The 22,408-nt window shown below is 37.4% G+C and overlaps 1 protein-coding gene across 1 annotated transcript; it reads left to right on the forward strand.

Moving 5' to 3' along the window:
* Positions 1-3,942: 3,942 nt before the first annotated feature.
* LOC147579931 (potassium channel, subfamily K, member 16-like) lies at positions 3,943-22,066 on the forward strand. The gene is given in 11 exon segments (XM_086708524.1): positions 3,943-4,039; positions 5,475-5,608; positions 8,572-8,657; positions 9,281-9,543; positions 12,019-12,081; positions 13,193-13,279; positions 16,768-16,872; positions 16,875-16,927; positions 19,542-19,596; positions 19,599-19,706; positions 21,367-22,066. Coding segments are annotated over 11 exon segments (1,176 nt in total). The 3' UTR covers positions 21,492-22,066.
* The last annotated feature ends 342 nt before the right edge of the window (positions 22,067-22,408 follow it).

A 22,408-nucleotide genomic window follows, 5' to 3' on the forward strand; every position in this document is an offset into this window, starting at 1 on the left:
GTTAAGATACTTAGAATTTTATCACTACATATTAAACACTTAGAATTTATTACTATATATAGAATTTTATCATTATATATAGTGATATATATATTATATCATTACATATATAGTATACCCTTATATATACTATATATATAATATTTATATAGGATATCTGTATATATAGTATTTCCTTATTAGCTAGAAGATAATAAAGAAATTCATCTAGAATGGATAAAGAAGATGTGGTGTATATGTATATATGTATACACACACACACACACACACACATACACACACACAATGGAATATTACTCAGTGATCAAAAAGAATGAAATCTTGCCATATGCGATAACATGGATGGAATTAGAGTGTATTATGCTAAGCAAAATAAGTCAGTCAGAGAAAGATAAATATCATATGATTTCACTCATGTGGAATTTAAGAAACAAAACAGATGAACACAAGGGAAGGGAAGGAAAAATAAGATAAAAACAGAGAGGAGACTCTTAAATACAGAGAACAGACAGAGGGTTGCTGGAGGGGATGGGCTGAATGGGTGATGGGCATTAAGGAGGGCACTTGTTGGGATGAGCACTAGGTGTTATATGTAAGTGATGAATTGCTAAATTCTACTCCTGAAGCCATTATTATAACATATATTAACTAACTTGCATTTAAATAAAAATTTTTAAAAATAAAAAAATAAGGAAATTCATCTCAATATTAATAATGTTTTCTCCATGTGTTGGAAATAATGTAAGTGCTTTTTACTTCTGCAAATTCCTTTATTACACACATTCTTTATTAAGAGAAAGCATGATTTTTAGACTCAGAAAAAACTAATTATGTAACAAGGCACTGTCCAGGCAGAAGCTGACATGCTTTTCTCTATGAAAAAATATATGGGTGAAATGAACTTGCGGTCTCTAGGGAGGAGATAAGTAATTTACCTGAGAATTCCCAGAGCATTGGGGAAAGGAGGAGACCCAGATCTCATTCCCTTTTTCCTGATATTCAAAGTAATTGAAACTTTTGGGTGGGCTGGATAGCTCATAGGTCATGTCACCATGACCCAGTGACAAAAAAGGGGGGAATAAAACTCCACACACAATCATCTCAAGGACATAGAGAGGATCCCACAATGGTTGTCAAAGAGGACTGATGTGTTGGTCATGGTAGGATGAAGACAGAAACCTGCCTTGACCCAGGATATCTTCTAGCTCTGGCCTAATGCTATAAACTAAAAAGAGTATTCCATGGACATATGGTATTGTCATTGAAGCTGTCTCCCTGCTAAGAAGAGACAATTTTTCTAAGGGAAGATATAGAATCAAACCATTGCGTTGGAACCTTAAAAGGAGATGTGGACTTATTTTGGACCTCCGAGCTGATAAAATGGGACCTAACAGTTGTTATTTTTTTTTTCAAATAAAGGGATAAAATTCGCTATAAAATTTGCTATAAAATGAGATGAGATGGTAAAATAAAAGCCAAAATGATTAAGATTAGAAAAAATCTTTGCTAATTGTACAATAAAACGAGATTAAAAATACAATGATTATATGAATAGCAATAAAAATAATTACCTTAAGGAATATCCTAGATACATATTGTTAGTATTTTGTCATATGTCCTTTGAAAGTCTCCATAAAAATGTTATAATACCATACATAGTTGTTTGCAGTTTAACTTAAACATTTGCCAGATGTGTTTGTTGTACATCAACAAATATGGATCTACACCATCACTTTCAATGTCTGTGAAGGATTCTATTTTATGGTGTGGTGACAATTTTTAATATTCTGATTGTGATGATCTAACTTAAGGTTTGGGATTATGATGGTGAAGAGGATTCTGTCTGCAAGTGGGAACTTTCTTCTACAGATGGTTTTCCTCTTGTATAAATACCGCAACCAGGGCCATACTAATATTCAGAGCTAAGAGAGAATAGAAATTCTCATGAACTAAAAGATAATTTGGTGAAGGTCAACTGGACCCAGGCAGAAGAATATTCTAATTTATTAGACTTATCTCCTTATGTCAGATAAAACAGTTGAGCCAATGTTAGTTTGACCTGCTCTTGTCTTTCTGAGTCTTAAAGTGAAATATAGACCAAAGAGAGAAATTACCTCTGCCTCTCCCAACGTAACAGCCCTCAGCTGTGATAACAAGCTATTCTGGTGGACAGAAATCTGGAGAGACACTATAAATGCTCTACGCTCTGGACACACTGAAGCTGTTGCAGTCAGTATTACCTTTATTTTGCCTGAATGAAATCCTGCCCAATGTTTTCTTTCTAGATCATTCTATGTTGGAAATCTTGTGGACTTATGTAGATGGTCCATGAGCTGGAGGAGTAAAACACATCTATTCTGAAGGAAGTATATCTGGACCAATGAAAGTCTTTTACTAGGACAAGGGTGAGAGAGTTTGGGGGTGGAGTGAACGTGTCACTTATTTTGCTCTTATATCCAAGAATTAGAATTATTTTTATTTTTAAATATCTGGTGGTAAAAAGAGCTTAAAATAGTTGAACCATTCAGGGGGACTAAAGAAAATTAAAACAGGCTGGATGCATCATGATTCATTTAGCCAATTCTTTATAGATAGATATTTGGGGGGGGGTTGGGGATATTTTTTGTTTGTTTCTTGGCCTGCAAGCATTCCTGTACATAAATCTTGTCACATTTATTTGATTATACTCTTAAGATAATTGCCTTAAAATGCAATTGCTGAGTAAGAATTTGAAAAACTTTAAAGTTTTTGATCTATATTGTTAATTTGCCCTCCAAAAAATAATAATTTATATCCCACAGAAAGTGTATGAGAATAGTTGCTTTCCGAAAACTGTCACCAACATCATGTGTTACCATTATATTAAATACAATTTTTTCAAAACTGTCTAATCCAAAACATGAGAAATGGTACACCATCACTTTGTTCAGTGTCAATGGTATACCTCAGAATAATCATCATGATAATCATTATCACAACATTTATTTAGGACTTAGTATGTGGCCAACTGCTATGATAATCACACATCTTATCTTCTCAAAATAGTGCAGTGACAGGGGTGCCTGGGTGGCTCAGTTTGCTAAGTGTCTGACTTCGGCTCAGGTCATGATATCACAGTTCATGAGTTCGAGCCCACTGCTGTCAGCACAGAGCTCACTCCGGATCCTCTGTCTCTCTCTATCTCTCTCTCTGCACCTCCTCTGCTACTGCTCTTTCTCTCTCTCTCAAAAATAAACAAACATTAAGAAAAGGATAGTGCAGTGACATAGGTTCCATTAGTTCATTGGCCATTTATAATGTTTTGGGCAAATTTCTGTTCATGTCTTTTGCCTATTTCTCTCTGTGTACAAGTACACTTTAAACATTAAGGCAGTCAACATTTTCCTTTTAATGTCCTTTTCTGGGGCTATGTCTTTATTGATATTTCTATTAGTCAAAAGTAGTAGATAAATCACAAAGTAGGAGAAACAGACTCTGACTGAGATAAAGACGGCACAAAACTAAAATGGGGCAAGGAGATGAAGAGATAATTGGGATTGGAAGTATTAATATGAACTTGTAATTTCATATGTATTAGTCTCTCTAAGCAACCTCTGGATTTGTAAACATGCCCCAGCATTAGCAGATTGCACAAACAAGTTCTGCAGTCCCCAGGAAACGTTTACTCTTCAATGCCTTCAAATGTGGCCACAGGGCTGATGGGCAAGGAATCGCCTTCCACAGCCAAGAGTCACAGGCAGTAGGGAGTGCCTCTCAGAGCTAAATCAGGAACTTGCTCCCTCACCAGGACAGGGTGTCTTCACTATCTCTGACTAGAAGGATTTGGAAACAGTGACTGTGGTATATTTCCTCTTTTTCCCTTTTTTGTTCTGAATCTATCACTGCTGGTGGGAAAAGATCTTTCCCTTCAACTGTAGGTGATCAGACCAAAAAAGCCACATAATGGAGAGAAGTGCCATTCACCAACAGATCACAGACTTGGAACTTGAGGATATAACTGGACGGGACTTTGGGAACATCTCCTATAGGAAGAGGGATGGTAAGTCATGTGCAGTTGGATATTTGGGTGGCAAAAGAGGTCTGTGAAAGAAACTGCTTGTTAGCTATCCCCAGTCCCCATTCTCTTCTTCCTCTATAGTAGACGTCTTGAATTTTCACCAAGTCCCTACCTCCTTTGCACCTACATGAGACCCTGGGTCCCTGGGTCCCTGAGGGACTTCATGGAGCAGATCTCTTAAACCAGCATGGCACCATTTACTTCCAGTCTGGTGAGTTAGAGAAAAATAAACTTCTAACGAACTTAGTCAATACACTACTGTTTTGGACCCCTGGAATATACAGCTGAACCTATATTCCAATTTATGTATGTAAAGATTACGTCTTAGTGTATTTTGCCATGCTACAGTTCTGAAATGCATAGGGATAAATTTTTGTTGAGAAACCAAAGCATAAGTTAAAATACAATTTAATTTATAATAACATCCTAGATGTACTGATTAGGGATTTATCTTGAAACTGAGAAATGTTATATACATTTTTTCATTTTTCATGAAAAAACAGCTGCACGTATTTTTTCAAACACAAGTCTGAAAAACAAAACTGTTTTTAATCCTTTTATAAATGGAAGCTTTAGATTTCAAATATTTTAATTGGTTGCTTGGAAGGTATCTTTTCCAAACAGAAACGTTTTTTTAAGCATAGAGACTTTTGAAGAGCATTTGAAAACCCAAATGGTTTACATTAAACCTACACGTTCAGAGCTCTAAGTTTAGAGTTCTTTTAGAAAGCTCAAGAACTTATTTTTAAAAGCAAACAAACAATAATAACATGCACATGTTAAATATATCATTTTTAAAAATAGTGTACTAGAACTAATGAAGGCATGTAACTTTTCTCCTTTCATTTTGAAACGTAAAAATCAACCTTGTCTGTCGTATCTTGCACAAACGGACATTCTTTTAATTGTACATTTAAAGCAGCTGTTTGGCATCAGGTTGGGTCAGCTTCACTTCTTTTTTGCCTAAGAACTTTGGCCAATCTCTTAGATTCAACTGAGATTCCCTACAACTACTCAGTTAAGATTTTTTTCCCCAAGGGCTTCATTCTTTTCCTCATACAGTAACAGTAAGAAATTCATTGAATTCCAATTAATTCGCTCCCTTGAATCTCAGTTCACCCCTAAAAATGAGTAACTGAAATTATCATTGACACCCCACTTTTTATTTTTGAGGATTCAGACTATGCAGGCACAACAGGTAAGCTGAAGTATGGATGGGTACCTGTTATTCTCAAGAGAGTAGAAAAATAGATGATTTAAATGAAACTTGAGGCTTTCTTGGCCGGGGGGGGGGGGTGCAAGGAAGGTGTGTGTGTCACCAGTTCAAACACAGAAGACAATCAAAATGAGACCTGCCATGTATAGACCAAGTCCTTACCTAAGGTACTATTTCCGGTCTCTTGGTCCACTTGAGAAGGTGAGCCAGGGCTGGCGGACAGGTGCACTGGTCTCGAGAATTCAGAAATTCTTGCATTACTTAATTGTGCAAATGTGATCCGAATTCCTAGCCCTATTTCACAGAGCAGAACTGGCTATATCTCATTTCACATGGTAAGAAACACTCAACATTTTGCATTTACATTTAATTTTAAGCATCATATTTATCTTTTCTAAGACTGTCTAGCAGATGTGATTATGTTAACATGGGTAGTATGATCCTCACCAGAGTTAGACAGATGACAGGCGGCTTGTTACAGAAAGCTTGCACTAAAGGTTTTTAAAGGACTCTTACTTTAAAGATTGGCACCAGGGGACATAGCCATGAGAATTCTGTCTTGCTGTCACTTTGTTAGAAAGAGTTGCTTTGAGCCAACACCCAAACATACTGATGCATTTAAATACAGAAGTCAATATAAAACCAGCAAAAACTTTTATACCCTTTCTTTTCTATTTTACATGTCTCTGACTCTTCCTGTGTCTTAAATAGATTGACTATAGTCTTAAAAGTCTGCAGAAGATTCCATTTACTAACTAACACTTTACTGATTAGGCTGCTTCAACTTCTCATTATTAATAACAGTGCTCCTGGTGAGACCACCCCTTCCCAAGCCTTAATTCTTATCAGGATTTGATAGATGGCTATAGAAAGGGACTCTATACGGATGTAGATGTGGCCCAAAGCAATTCCAGGGTTGCTGTTCATGCTGGATTCATGCACAACTTTCCAGGCTGTAGGTGATGGCCCCGTCTACAGAATTTGAAACAATCCCAGGAAGATACGCTGCCTGTCGGCTCCTTAGAGAAGATCTCTACTCCTGCTTCTTCAACATTATTCATGTGATTCTTCCAAGGTTCCTAACAGACTAGTCGCAAAAAGGACACTACAATTAAATTGATTGCCCACCTCCCCTAAAATTAAGAAATACTACGAAGATTATAAAACTAAGAAACCATTAGGATGAATTCCATCATTCTTTGACTTCCTAAATCTTCACACTCCTCCAACTCTGACTCTACAAGATGCTCAACCCTCTGAGTTCATTCTCCATCACTCTGACCCTTACTTGGTAAAATGCCCTATTAAGACCTGATTATAACACCAGCTAAGGGCAATACCTGGGGGGTTATAGTTGCTGCCCAAATGTTGGGGGCAATGCTGTGAAGTTGAGAGCAAGTAATTTATTCAGGAGATGAACCCAGAAAATGCTGGTAAGGGGTGAGGAAAAGAGATTGAAAAATGAACGAAAACCATAAAGGATGCGTTTTCGAGCATATTAATATTGTAGGCAATTGAAGCTCAATCCCACCGAGGATCTTGAGAGACAGTATTGGACATGTGTCACAGTCATCCTCTCTGAGGGGCAAGGAAGCTGGAGAAGTTTTTCATCAGCTTCCCAGGTATCTTTGTTTTGTGGCTGCTTTCAGGGCAGGGATTAACTCTTTGGCACTTTTGCCTTGCCCTTTGCAAGGGCTGGGATTGCTCCCAGAGTCAGATACAAACCCTCAGACTTTGACTACAGAGAGGTAGGTCCTCGGGCAAGTACCAATCATGCCTGCTCCAGGGGTCATCCATGACGTCATTTTTCAGATGTGCGAACTGATAAATTGCTTATTTTCGTTTAAGAAAATTTGAGTTGGGTTTATGTTACTTTTAACCAAGTGAATCCTGACTAATCCATATAGCAGACATACATTGCATACCTACATATACTGTAAAATTGTGAGAAATACTAAGAAGAACGTGATACAGGACCCATATCAAACATAATAATTACTATGATGAATAACACTTGGCACTTCTTAATAGCTATAGTTTGAATTTAGTGGCCATCTGCTACACATTGGTCCTTATGCTAGCCGTTTACATGGTACTAAAAATAGTTATATTTTTTTTAGTCCTTGACTTGAGCCAAGATTTTTAATTGTATTATTTTGTTTAATACATATGTTGTTTTATTTGGCAAGGGAGGAATTAAGGTTGCCAATAACCTGACCTTGAGATGGGGGGATTGCTCTGGATTATCAGGGTGAGCACGATATAGTCACAGGGGTTCTTTTAAGTAAAAGACAGAAGCAGAAGTGTCAGAGTCAGGGAAACTTGAAGATGCTGATGTTGAAGATGAAGGAAGAGGCGCAAGCCAAGGAATGCAGACAGCCTCTATAAATTGGAGAAGACAAGGAAATGGATATCTCCCTTTTGCCTCCAGAAAGAATATAGCCCCTTGACACGTGGACTGTAGCTCAGTGAGACCCCTTTTGAATTTATGATCTCCAGAACTATAATCATAAATTTGTGTTCTAAGCCCCTAAGGTTGTGGTAATTTGTTACAGCAGCCATGGGAAACTAATCCACTGCAACGAAGGCGGCGGGGGGGGGGGGGGACCATCTGTAGAACTAGCTATTCCCAAGGTTCCAGAAATAATTGTGGTGTTGATGTGAGATCACTTAGAAGGGTTACATTACCATTCAGATCCTGAAGAAGTATTGCCTCAGCACACCATGAAAAATTATAAGGAAAAACTTACATTTAAAGGTAGGACTGCTTAAAGATATTCTATTTGAGTGGAAGCTTAGCCTAGTGAGTTAGGGACTGATCCTGGGCGAAGACTTCCCTGGGGGTTGTTTTCTCCTAATAGTATAATAAATGTTTCTTGACAAATCACTGGATGCATTTTCCTTTTTCATACTCTTACAGTGAATCTTAGAATGTTTTTCTTTTTTCCTTATTCATAGAGTATAATAAAAATAAAATAGGATCTGATAAATCCTACTTTACTTGGGTCTCTTTTCTTTTTGAAGTCTAATACCATTTTTTAAACACACACTAGCAAACGATCTATTCATACCACAAATCTGGAAAAAAAAGTTACAATTTTTATTGTTTCAACGTACGTTGAAATATCTGTATATAGAGAGATTAGATTTATGGTCCTTTCAAGAATATCTATCATTTCTATATTGATGCATTTGTTATTTCAAAGTATGTACTCCAATTGGTATATTGACTTTAATTGGTACCTATTTGAGGAAGTGTTTCTAATTGTCCTGTGACACTTCCAAAATATATTTTTAGTTTGTAAATCAGATAATAACAAAAGTTATTCCACAGTGCCAAGGGCTTGTGATTCACAAGATCTGGTTCACTGATGGCAGACAATGGTAGGTTGTGAGGTAGGTTTGATCTGATAGGAATAGCTATATAAACACCAAGGCTATCTCCAAAGAATTTCTCTGAGAAATAGGACCATCATTTGGCTGCATTGTCAGGTCTCATATTAGAGTCAGGTTTCATCAACATAATGGTTATTTTCCTCCCCAATAGGTAGTATTTATTCCCTCATGCTGAGCAGCAAGGAAAAGAATAGGAAATGAGGACTAGAAAAAGACCTCAGGGTAGATAATCTATCCAAATTCATCTTGATTGGGCAAACTAACGGTACATATTTTTGAGCCTACAGAAACATTTCCCAAGAAAAACCATATTGGATTCATCTGCCTTTAAATGCCAGCATATAAGTGATTAAATGGTGATATTTGAACAAAGTCCCCTCTCTATTCTTAAGTTGACTAACATTCCTCAGAAACAGATTTTGCCCCCCTAAATTTTCACAGACCAGAATAGTTTATGTCAGGATACAACTGGAGTTCAAATTTCATTTCGCCTAGTGTGAATATTTTGGGATTGTTTACTTCCATATATTGTTTAAATATGAGATCACATTTTTCTGGGAAAGAGATGGGAAAGAGATCTTTCTTGTTGCGTGTTTTGTGTTTTGGGGGAGGAGCCATCTTATGTTAAGGCAATCTGGCCTCCTGTGCCTCTCATTCTACTGGTCTGTACTGTCTAATAAAGATGGTTGCTTCCCAGTCTATAGGTACATACTGTTGATTGCTTTTGTGGGCTACTACTTGATGGGGGCGAAGATATTGCAAGCTTTGGAGACAGACATTCAGGAGGAATTGAAAAATTCCTTTTTGGAGGCCAGAGAAGCTTTAATGAGTAGCTATGTCAACATCACTCCAGAAGAGCTTGAAATCTTTTTGTAGGTAAGAGATAAAGGGGTTTTGTTTTGAAAGTTATAAATTTGCTCATTATGTGTCTAGCTGTAGATAGGTTTTATAGAATGCCTTCTTGTTTGTTTTACCTAAACTTGCATAAGTAATAGCACTAGTTTTCTGTCATCTGGAGAGGGAAAAAAAGGTATAAGCCCTTCTAGGAGACATAAGGAAAACAGTAAGAGAATGCAAAGGAGTAAGATAGATACAGGTAAGAGGAAAAATGACAGAGCAGATACAGCAAGGGCACAGGAACTCTAAAAGATATCCTGAGGGTCAGGAAAGAATAACTAGTATTGGACTAACTCTTCCATTGACACTAATTGTAAAGCAAAACAAAACAAATATTACAAAAATAACTGTCTGAAAACACAGGAGTATAAGCAAAGCAGGTGGGTCCCAAAAAGGCAATGACCATTTAAAGCAAGCACGTGAGCTGAAGTCCACATTTACTTGTCTTTTCCTCTGTGAGTTGCTTCCCAGTTACCTTGGTGATAGGTAATAAGTCCTAGCAGAAAGCAGCAGCCTTACTAGGCCGAACTGACAAGCAGTCAGAATGTGGGGTTCTAACAGTGGCTGAGATTTGAGACGAAAATCCCAGAAAGGAGGATTCCTCAAAGTGAGAAAGCCCACAAGTTCCAAGTCTGCTATGAACTCCTCTCAAGCTGTTGTCCAACTCCTTAGTTATGCACTTGCAGAGTAAGCCCTTAGAGAAACAAATGAAAGCAGCATCTGTGATTCTAAAGAGCTGTGTAGAGACTTTAGCAGCCATCTATTGCTGGGGAGACAGAAATTGGAGTTCAAGGCTCACCAAGTTAGAGGGATTTGGTAACCACCCTGAGTTGTCTGTTGAGATCCCAGAAACACCACACCCTAGAAATAAAACTGAAAATACAGCAAGCTCTAACAAATTATATCATTTACTCTCAACAGGAATAAGGAAATCTGCTGGTATTCCATCTGCCTGCCAAATAAAACTCCAAACCCTCTTTTTTAAGGAAGATAACATCATCCAGAGTCTCTACATATTTTCATATACAATGGCCAGCATCCAATGAAAAATTAGGAGGTATGATTAAAAATGGAAACAACTGACTGGAAACTAACAGAACCACAGGCATTAGAAAGAGACCAATAATTTGATAAAGAGTCATCATCTAAAGACATTAAAATAAGTATGGTTAATAGTTTAAGAAAATCTAGGAAAGGACAGAAAATTTTTCTACTGTAAGTATCTGGAATGCTTAAAAAACTGTCTAACCAGTATTATAGAGATGGAAAACAGATTAGTGGTTAACAGAGGCTAGGGATTGGGGTTGTTTTGATAGATGTGACTATAAAGGGGTAGCATGAGGGATATTTTTGTGTTTTGTTGATACAATAGTTCTGAATCTTGATTTTAGTGGTAATTACAGAAGTCATTACATGCTCTTTAAAAAAAAAAGCTTTATAGGGGCACCTGGGTGACTCAGTCGTTTAGGTGTCCGACTTCTGCTCAGGTGATGATCTCACGGCTTGTGGGTTCAAGCCCTGCATCAGGCTCTATGCTGACAGCTCAGGGCCTGGAGCCTGCTTCAGATTCTGTGTCTCCCTCTCTCTGCACCTCTCCCACTTGCACTCTGTCTCTCTCTCACTCTAAAATAAATAAACATTAAAAAAATAAAAGATTGAGACACTGTTCACGAACGGTACAATTTACTTATTTAAAGTTCACAATTCAATGGTCTTTAGGATATTCAGAGTTGTGCAATCATTTTATGTTGCTGTTGTCTAGTTTTGCCATCAGTCATGCAAGTCTTACAGAGAGCGTTGGGAACAAAAAATCCTTACCTTTCTCCCTTCCTACCTTCCTTCCTTTAATAACTATTGTGTATATCTGCCTGCCCCACGTCTAATGAATAATGCTGAACTTGAAGTACCTCTGGGAAATTTATGTGAAAAGCAGTGTTCATACTCATGGCAGATTGTGCCTATTTTTCTTTTGAATTTGGGCTTTTTGTCTCTGTTTCTTTAGTAATCAATTTCATTTCTTTAATGGCTTTTAGCAGTACTTCACAATTCAGATTTAACTATAATTCTTGCTTTTCAATACTGCGTTTTACTATTTTGTTTTGTGTGTTTTTGGCATTATTTTAAGGGAATTTTAGGTAAGTAGGCAAGAAAAAAGAGCCCATCTCACTACTTAAAATTACAGGTAGCCCTAATGTCATCTTTATGCCATTCTTTGTATACTATTTACAAATGATTTTGGTGTCCACCATTTCAACCAGCAATCCACACACACCCCTCCTAGAGAGTCACTCAGAGACATGGCCATAATTAAAATTTGTTTACAATCTGTCCTTATCTTACATAGCCTATCGGCATCATTTGCCACCAGTGACTCTCTCCTTCTTGACAGACTTTCTTCACGTGGCTTCTGGGAAACCACACTCCTGATTCTGATTTTCCTCCTGTTTTACAGGTGGTTTTTTCTTGGTTGCCTTTGCTGGTTCTATTCTTCTCAATAATGTCGAAGAGCTCTTGGGTGCAGTCCTCAGACCTTTTCTCTTTTCTCTTTATACTTATTTCCTTTGTGGTTCGTCTCTCTCATGGCTGTAAATATCACGTATGTGCCAAGAACGCCCCAATTTTTATCTCCAGCTGAAGCCTTTCCCACAAATTCCAGACTGTAAATCCACTTGCCTATTTGAAATTTCCACTTGGATGTCCAACAAACCACTCAGGCTCATCATTTCCAACAATGAGCACCTACTCTTTTCCTTTCAAAAGGAAAATCTGCCACCCACCCCAACCACCACCTTCCTCACTTCAGTTGGTGGCAACTCCATTCTTTTGGTTGCTCAGGTGAAGAGTTGCATCATCCTTGACTGTGCTCTTTCTCTTAGTTTTAATCTCTCAGGAAAACCTACTGGCTGGGCCTTGGAAACATATTAGATTCCCACTGCTTTTCCTCCCTCCCCTCCCCCAACATTGCTGCCACCTGGTCTCACTGGGCCACCATTTGGTCTCTTCTGGAACTTCTGGAGTTCTGCAGTATTCTCCCAACAGGTCTCCTGGTTCTGACTTTGCTCTCTATATTCTCTTCTAAATACAGCGGCCAAAGTGATCTTTCTGGTATCCCTTTGGTAGGTAAGTCACCTGTGCTCAAAACTTTCAGTGACTCCTCCCATTTCCTTCAGGTAAAATTCTTGAATCTTACATGAACTGGTCTTCCTCCTCTATTTCCTTTTCCATTACTCTGCCCTCAACTTTGCTCTAGTCACTGTGCTTGATGTCTCTAGAATAGTCCAGGCTCTTCCCTTTGATCTAGTTGTTTCCTCTGCTTAGAGTGTTCTTTTCTCAAATATTCGGCTAACTTTTTCACTGCCTCTAAGTCCAGCCCAAGTCTTACCTTCTCAGTGACGCTTTCTCTGACTATCTCCCTTGTCCCACCTTATTGTGCTCTACTTATCTCTTATCACCTCCTAACATTATACAATATTTATATTTATTTCCCTAAGCTAGAATCTAAATTCCACAGTGGCATATTTCTTTCCATATTGCTTTAAGGGAAAGTTCATACATTTCACCAAGTTAATGCTTACTTGTTTTGGTTTTACCTTGTGGACACTGCCCTTTTCTGTAAAAAAATGGAGTAATCCCCTTAAGAAATGAAATTCTTTATTTCAGTTGGAATTTTAAGAATTCTTTTTCATTTGTGGCATCTATATTAAGCACAATAGGTGAGTAAGATGCTTTGTTTTTAGTTTAATTTAGTTTTTTTTAAAAATTTTTTTTTCAACGTTTATTTATTTTTGGGACAGAGAGAGACAGAGCATGAACGGGGGAGGGGCAGAGAGAGAGGGAGACACAGAATCGGAAACAGGCTCCAGGCTCTGAGCCATCAGCCCAGAGCCTGACGCGGGGCTCGAACTCACGGACCGCGAGATCGTGACCTGGTTGAAGTCGGACGCTTAACCGACTGCGCCACCCAGGCGCCCCTAGTTTTTTTTTTTTTTTTTTTTTAATTTAGAATGCCAATGCACAGAACTTTGTCTGCATAAGTCATAACCCCTTCAAACCTACAAATTCAGAACCTGCTTTTATTGTTAAGATGACATTTCATCAATACATGCAACCTCCCCTTTATTTGTATTTTTAGATCATTTGTCACTTCCATAACAAATTTGATGTGTCTTTTCTCTTTAGTGGGTGGTCCTGGCAATGGCATTTCCATCTTGTCTTCCAACATACGAGTGAGATAAGTAGCAAAGCAAGAACCAGTCAGATTTTCCAGGACTGCTGATAGATCTAAGATGTCTACAAGTTTCTCTGGAATTCATCTCAAACTCGGCTAGACAATTTTGTAATTTTTAAAACAAAACGTTACCATAGGTTTCCACTAAACTTTAGACAATTATAGGGTATTTTAATTTCAACTAAGAGTTATTAGGGTTTACAAAAAGAATAAGCACAACTTAAGATAGCCAGTGCCAAAGACCGTAAGGAGACTCCTAGGAAATACCAGTTTAGACTGCCAGAGACCTCTGGCACCGCTGTGGAATTTTCCATCTCATGGGACTAGGACTAGAGAAGGTTAATAATGACTGTTATTTTCAGTATGGCGTGCTCAGATATATTTCCTTCACTAAAAATAGGGTGCACATTTACAGTTATGGAGAATGTGATGCCTGCAAATTCCCAGCAAAATAATCACATTTGTTAGAAATTGTTCTTACTTGCTTATTATATTTCAGTAAAAGAACTGGGAGAATCTCGGACTTTTAGGGGTCCACATAAGACCAGACTGTTGGGAATGGATGTCACCATGACCCATGGTTTCTGCCCTGAGGATAATAACAACAAGGTCTGAATGACCACTTCCTTTGGTGTATGGCCTGGTGGTGCACACAGAAGTCCAACTGATTGGTGGATATAGAGAGCAAGATGGAGTCACTCATGTCAAGCAGGGACATAGGCAGTCAAGGGCATTGGTGCTAAGATGAGATGTTGCTGAAACCAGCACAGGCTGATGACACAGCAGAACCAGAAGATGCCCATAAAGGCCTAAGACTGGTTAAGCATCTTCAAAAAGAGAGGACTTTTGCAGCAATGGTCAGACCTCCAGAAGCTGACCCTTCCATATCTGACTGCATCAGAAAGGCAGTTGCTGATGAAAGGTCTGCCTGACTGATCTCTGAACATAACAGAGATCTTCCACTGCTTGAATATAATAAGCAGCGTGGTCGGAGAGCTGACCCAGGCTGAAACGAGCCCTCATCTCACTTGTGCACCCATCCACAGACTCCACATTTGCTTCACTAAGTTCTTACCCCTTGTTGTATCTTCCTTGTTGTGACTTTGTTTTATGCTCTGCTTTGTGTGATACATAAGAAGCTAAGTTAAATGTGTAGTGAAATGTCATTGGGCTTGGAATACTGAACCTGCTTTACAATTATGTTAGCCTTGCGGGGCGCCTGGGTGGCTCAGTCGGTTGAACGTCCGACTTCGGCTCAGGTTATGGTCTCACGGTTTGTGAGTTTGAGCCCCGTGTCGGGCTCTGTGCTGTCGGCTCGGAGCCTGGAGCCTGCTTCAATTCTGTGTCTCCCTCTCTCTCTACCCCTTCCCCACTCATGATCTGTCTCTCTCTGTCTCTCAAAAATGAATAAACGTTAAAAAAAATTAAAAAAAACAATTATGTTAGCCTTGCTTTATGATTAAATAAAGCTGACACTGTGGAAAGACACAACTCATGTATGCACCTTTATAGCCTGCTTGCAACAGTGGGCATGAATTTTGTCATCTGATCCCTAAGCCATTCCAGTCTGGGCCACTGTAGATGAATAGTTCTAACTTCAGGCAGTTCAACCGTGTTCACTGGTTCTGTTTAACAGGGAGTTAAGGGAGGTGAAACCATTTGACCATTCTCTATCGTATGATGTTCTCATATTTTCTTCTTGATGAGACAGAATCAAAGTACCAGCTTGCCTGAAGAATGGACGTAGTCCTTATTTTGTAGTCCTGGAACCAGTCAATAAGCCTACTTTGCCTTTATTCTTAAGACACATTCTTTTAAACAAATGTGAGTTAAGGCGAACTATGAATTTGTAGTTCAGGCATGACTTTAAATGGGCATGAACTCCGCATGTTGTAATGACTTTAACATTGCCAGGCTGTTTAAAATATCACCACAGGCAATGAAGGGAGCTTTTGTGTGAAGTCCATGAAAAATTGTGAAACTTTGGTATGGCATCCTTCTCCAACCTGTGTGTGTGTGTGTGTGTGTGTGTGTGTGTGTGTGTGTTGATAGTGTATTCCTATTCTTTTGTAGCATTGAAAATAAAAATTGAGGGTGCCTGGGTGGCTCAGTTGGTTGTGTCTGACTTCGGCTCATGTCATGATCTCATGGTTCTTGGGTTTGAGCCTCGTGTTGGGCTCTGTGCTGACAGCTAATAGCCTGGAGACTGCTTCAGATTCTGGTTCTCCCTTTCTCTCTGCCCCTCCCTGCTCATGCTCTGTCTCTGTCAAAAATGAATAAACGTTAAAAATAAATACAATACAATAAAATAAAATAAAATATAATAAAATAATAAAATAAAAATTGAACTTAAGAGCCATGGGCATAGAAGGAATAAAATTGTTTAGTTCATCAACTGCTTTCACAAAAGCAACCAAAATCCACAACTTACAGAAATGAAATTATGTTAAATTTTGTGCTATCTATAGGCACCAAATACCAACATGTATAGATTAAAATTAGATTCAGTAGCAAGATTGACATATTCAAGTTTAACTATATGCAAAGTAGCAAAATTCTCCATTTTTGTTATCCCATAAATAGGTTTTATAAGTGGTTATAGCAGAATCCACAAAAAAGTCTTTTTTGTGTGCAGCAATATATGATTAATTTCACATATCATTGAATATACTTCCACAATGTAATTCTTAAAGACTGGAAAGTATTTTATTGGGCCATTTTACTCAGCATATGCCTTCTAATGTTAGATACTTATGTTAGTTTCCATTATTTAGTCAAATAATGCTTTAGTGATATTCTTATACACTTTTCTGATCATTTCCCTAGGAGAAATTCCCAGATATAAAATGGCTGGATAATACTTTTAAAAGTTATAAGTCACAACAAAGCATTGACAACAAGACATCAAAAGTGCATGTTCCAAGGAGTAGTAGTATTGAGCAGATAATAAATTTGTTTTTTATCATCCATCAGGTTATGGGTCAATTGCTCCCAGAACTCCTAGGGGTCAGACATTCTGTGTCTTCTCTGCTTTCTTGGGGATTCCTCTAACTGTTACATTACTGAAATTTGTGAGTAATCACAACCATTTTCTCGACTTAGTAAACACCTTCAGACTATGGGAATGAGAGAAGTAATGTTTACTAAATGATTTTTTTAATTCTCTTATATATGCTTGGATTCATAGCCTTACATAGAATAAGTACACACACTAAATAAATTCTTGTTAAATGCATGCTAAAATATCTGTGCGTGTGTGTGTGTGCGTGCGTGTGTGTGTGTGTGTGTGTGTGTGTGTGTGTGTGTATGCAGGTATATATGTGTTTGTATGTGTTTTTGTTATGCTGCCCTGGCTGTACTTTTTATGGAACTCCTAGATCAAGAAAAGGGTATTCAGACCAAAATAACAGCAGCGCTTTATTTTTCTTCTTCAGAAAACATAAGTATTATTTGAAAGAACACTTGTAGAATGTTATATAATGCATCTACATAGATTTACATACATATATTTATAACCATGATTTTCTTTGATTCCCTGGACCACCTTATGAGCTAAGTATGGTAAAACCTAACATGTAGATTTTCTACAGGAGTTTATCCTCTTAAATTCAGTTCTTCTGATTCTAGGTTCTGAGCTCCCTTGCCTCCTAATCCATTTCTTGATACTGTTAAGGGCAAGAAATTCTTTAAGGTTATAGGTTACAAAAGTATATCATTGGAAGAGCTATTGGGAAAAGTGCTAGGCAATTTGTCTTAAGTTGGGGCAAAGTGAGAAAGAGAGAGATGATGTGAGAGGATGGCCCATTCCTGATGCTGAAGATATCCTGGAAAGAGGTATGCAGAGAAGATAAAGACAAGCAAATATTTGTTCTTATTGCCAGCAGGATTTGGATCAGGTGTTCCTGCGACCCAGGCTGCACCTTAGCAATGACCCCTTAAGCCTAACTAATCCATTTAAAATACACAACCGAGGCAGGATGCTCCCTTCCCTTCCTCTCTGGACTCATATGCATTGGCTTAAGAGTGATACTTGAAAGGCCAGCTTGATGTCTAAACAGGCCTGCTCTAAGCCAGTTGTCCCAGGCCTTCTTAGGACAGAGCAGTGCTGAGTAAGAGTGCTAGCTGGTGGTTACTTTTCCAGTCTCAAGGAAGTGGAGTCCAGAGAAAGAAACTCCTTGGAGATTATTTGGCCACTTACTGTGCAGTAGCGGTCAATGAATGCTCTTGTACTTTACCCATTCCTACCAGCAATTCTTTCTTGGGGGTGAATAGAGAGGCAAGAGCTTTGAGCATATCTTAGGGACCAAAAATTCTCTGTGAAATAGTTCAACCAGAGAAGTTTCTTGCCCCTTCAAGGAAGGAGATCATATAGCATCTGAAAAGATTCTACCTGTTCCACCCCAACTCCCACCTGGGACCATGTTATCAACAATTGTAATTATGTCTGATATCAAAGACTTGGCCATTTCAGAAACTCAGCATCTCTTGGATGTTGCCTTCCAAAGCCTATCGGAGGCAAAGGCTGTACCTTATTTACATGGTTATAGATATATCTAAAGAAACTCATCAGAGAGAGTCACTGAGGTGCACCAGATAACAGAATGACCCAAATACGATTATATCAGTGACCTAGCATACCCTGAGTTTGCCACCATCATACGAAGTTAAACAAAAGGAGCTATTAACAGAAGTAACCTTAGAAAATGAAATCCTGAATATTAATCTCTCGTTCCTAAAGTTCCTTAACAGTCCCAAAATATATACTAAAAGTTAGCTATCTAGTTCTTCTACTTTCCTCTAATTCTGCCCTAATCCTCTATGGGTGGGTTATATAGACTTGAGCATCTTTAAAGTTGAAAATGAATCTCCGTTTTCAAATTTCTAGGCAAAAAACGACATATAAGAATTTTATTACATCAGCTCCATAGTCCCACAAATTTAAAAAATACTGCAAATCTCACAATGCAATATAATTATTGCAATAAACATATTATATAAACACTAAAATTTAAGGAAATATTGACAAGATGTCCCTTTACAATAATAAATCAAAAGGCATGTATAGCTGTCAGTAACGTCTCTCCTGTACGAGGTACTTTATAAGTGAAAGTTTAAAACATGTTATTTCTAATATCAGTTTACTTATCTGTCTCTTCTCTCCTTCCACAAAACTGTAATTTCTGTGTGGAAAAACTATCTTAGTTTTATTCTGTATCTTGAGTATTTCTCATGGTACTAATAGAAAAAAAAACCTCAATAAATGATTATTGAATGAATTTGAATTATATTATAAAAACATTTTATTTTATTTAATTAATTTATTTTTTTTAATGTTTATTCATTTTTGAGAGACAGAGAGAGACAGAGTGTGGGGGGGGGGCAGAGAGAGGGAGACACAGAATCTGAAACAGGCTCCAGGCTCTGAGCTGTCAGCACAGAGCCCAATGTGGGGCTGGAACTCACGAACTGTGAGATCCTGACCTGAGCTGAAGACAGATGCTCAACCAACTGAGCCACCCACGTGCCCCATATTATAAAAACATTTTAATTGATTAATATGACATAGGCTGTAAATGGAATATCCAATTTTAAGACGGGAAAATTCATTTACTTTCTCTTATAATTTATGCATAAATTATAATCACCTTTCTCTTTTTTCCTCCTTCAGCCTCCCTCCCTCTTTATCCCTCCCCTCATTCCTTCCCTTTGTCCCCTTTTTCCTTACTTCTTTCTTTTTTTATTTTTAGAGAAAAATTAAAATTCACGCACTCCTCTTTTTTTTGGTGACTGGACTTGTCATTTTCATCTACCACCATTACTTTTCATGCATACAGAGGGCTGGACTTACAAGGAAGGACTATATTTTGCATTTATCTCCTTAAGTACCATTGGGTTTGGTGACTATGTACTAGGTAAGTCGATTGAATCTTGGAATTGTATTAGCATTCATAGCCACAGAATTAACAAGATTTGAAGTAAAATTATCACCAGAAACATAGCATTTAACTATAGGAGTTAGGGTAGAGGCCAAAACTATACTATTTTACAAACTCCAATCATCTGACAATCCATGAGAGAATCTAAAATAATTCCTTTCCACCCAACTTCCTTCTTTGTTGAGGCCACAGAGTACACTAATTATTGGAAAATGGAACAGAGGAATTCCTTTTAAAGCATGTCACCATTTGCTCATACAGGTATCCAAAATTCATGTGTAATGAAAATACCAGTACAAAAGAAATCCCATGCAACATGCACTTAGTGTCTTTCCCAATAGATAAATCCACTTTCACCTTAGATTAAATATACTGTATAAGAAGGAAATAAAGACCCCCAGACACTAAGTATTTACATACATACCTAAAATTCAACAGTAATATCAAAAAAGTATTTTGTAAGATTATTTTTATAAAGGCTTTTTGTGTTTATAAATCCTTTAAAGGAACAAAGTAAGTCTCTAGGCTATGTATTTTGGGAAACCACCATTGTTCTTGGCTCATCTCTGCCTCAAATTAAGAGTCATATCAAACATTATTCTTACTATGAACATATTTTTTAAAAGTTAGCCCAAAGAACATAGGTATACCACCCCATTTTGCATACATGCATATGCCTCACACTTATATAGAAGAATTAGTACTCTACATAATAAGGACAAAGGCAAGAAGCAGAACATTGATGTATGTTCTACCACAATCTCTCTGGGTCAATTTGGACAAGCTACTTGGCCAACAGGATTCAATTTGATCTAATATAAAATAGCTGGGGTGAGGAAAACTTTGAACTAGTTGATTTTTTTCCATGTGAAAATATTAACTGTTGTATGCTGAGGAATTAGCCATGACTAAAACTTGGCTCCTGTCTACAAGGAGCACACACTGGAGTAGGGACGATTTAGATATGTAAATAGACAGTTACAATTCAAGTTCCAATACACCATGATTGAGTTCAATGTATAGTGCAATGATGTCATCAAGGAAGAAGAAAAAGGCTTACCACATGCTTCAGCTATGGCTACAGGTGAGTCTTCAAGGAGAAGCATAATCTAAGCAGTCTGAGAGTGAGAAATAACTGACAGTCCAGGAAGAATACTTATAAAACCCCTTTAGTTCTAATGTTAACCAATTTCTTTCTTTTCTTAATGTTTATTTATTTTTGAGAGAGAGAGAGAGAGAGAGACAGAGCGTGAGTGGGGGAGGGACAGACAGAAGGGAAGACACAAAAGCTGAAGGAGGCTCCAGGCTCTAATTTCCCAGAAGGAACATGTATTGATATCTGGAATTTTGTTTATTGATTACTAGGTCACAGAAGTGGGACGATCTGTTAGTCCCTTATTTAGAAAAGTAACACTGAAAAGACAAACATGGTATAAATAGTCATATGGAATATAATATTCATTTCAGAAGTATTCTTATTTCCAGTTGATCTTTAATAATCAGCAATTAGACTCTAAATGTGGACAGTTTTATGGGTTTAGACTAATGTAGTATCGTTTATGAGGGAGAAGAAAAGATCAGAAGTAAAAGTCATGTTCCAATGACTTACTTTTTGTGATTTACTTTTTGCCTTTAGGTATAAATCCTTCCCAGAATTACTCAAAAATTTACCCAGCAATAATAATGCTTTGGTGTACTTTTGGTCTTGCTTGGATTACTCTTCTGTTTGATTTATTTTCAAAAATATTGGACAAATCTTAAAAAAAAAAAAAAGCTTGTTTGCGATATACTATGTCAAACAGAAGAATGTCATCTACGAAAAAAGTTCGTATTTCTGGCCTTCTCTGGATTCACAATCAAAGAGAAATCTCAACTTTCTTTTTGAAATAGTGGGACAAGATGATCCAAAAGAGGATACATGTGCTTTAAAAATTTACCTGCCATATGGGTCACACCCACAGTGAAGTTTTGTAATTCATATTTTATTTTGAGTTATAATTAATTAAAAATACAAAATCTCAACCATCCTCACCAAATCTTCCATTTTCAAAATCTCTCATTATGTAATATTTGATATATTTAAAACAATTTATGTAATCACATAAGTTAAAAAAATATAAATATCCATGAACCCATCATACAACTTGTGATGTAAAACTAATGACAATATAATTGAAGCTACCTGTGTGTACCTTCCCAATCCTAGCCTCCTTGTTCCCCAGAGGAAAGAGCTATATCCATCCATGTAGTGATAGGTACAAAGTTATTTTTTTTAAGTAGCTACTCAATTTCTGCCTATAACTAGAAGTGCATTTGAATTTCCATTATTCCATATTTTCACTTTGGTATTGGCAGATTAAAATTTTTTTTTTGCCCATATAATGGGTATAAAATACTATTTAATTATAGTTTTGCTTTGTTTATTTCTAATTACCATAGAGTTGAGCACCTTGTGTTTCTGGTCATTCTTGTTTTTTTGTTTTTTGTTTTTTTTGTGAATTGCCACTTCATGAATTTTGCCCATTTTTTTCTACTGGGTTACTTGTCTTCTACTTAGTAATTTGTAGGAGTATTTTCTTTATGGTACATTCTGAATGCTAACCCATTTTCAGTTATATTTACTGAGGATATCGTCTCATTTGTGGCTTATCTTTTCAGTCTATAGAATACCTTTTGAT

The sequence above is a fragment of the Puma concolor genome, chromosome B3 (assembly GCF_028749965.1).
Source record: "Puma concolor isolate L17-30 chromosome B3, mPumCon1.1.hap2, whole genome shotgun sequence".
Taxonomy (NCBI): domain Eukaryota; kingdom Metazoa; phylum Chordata; class Mammalia; order Carnivora; family Felidae; genus Puma; species Puma concolor.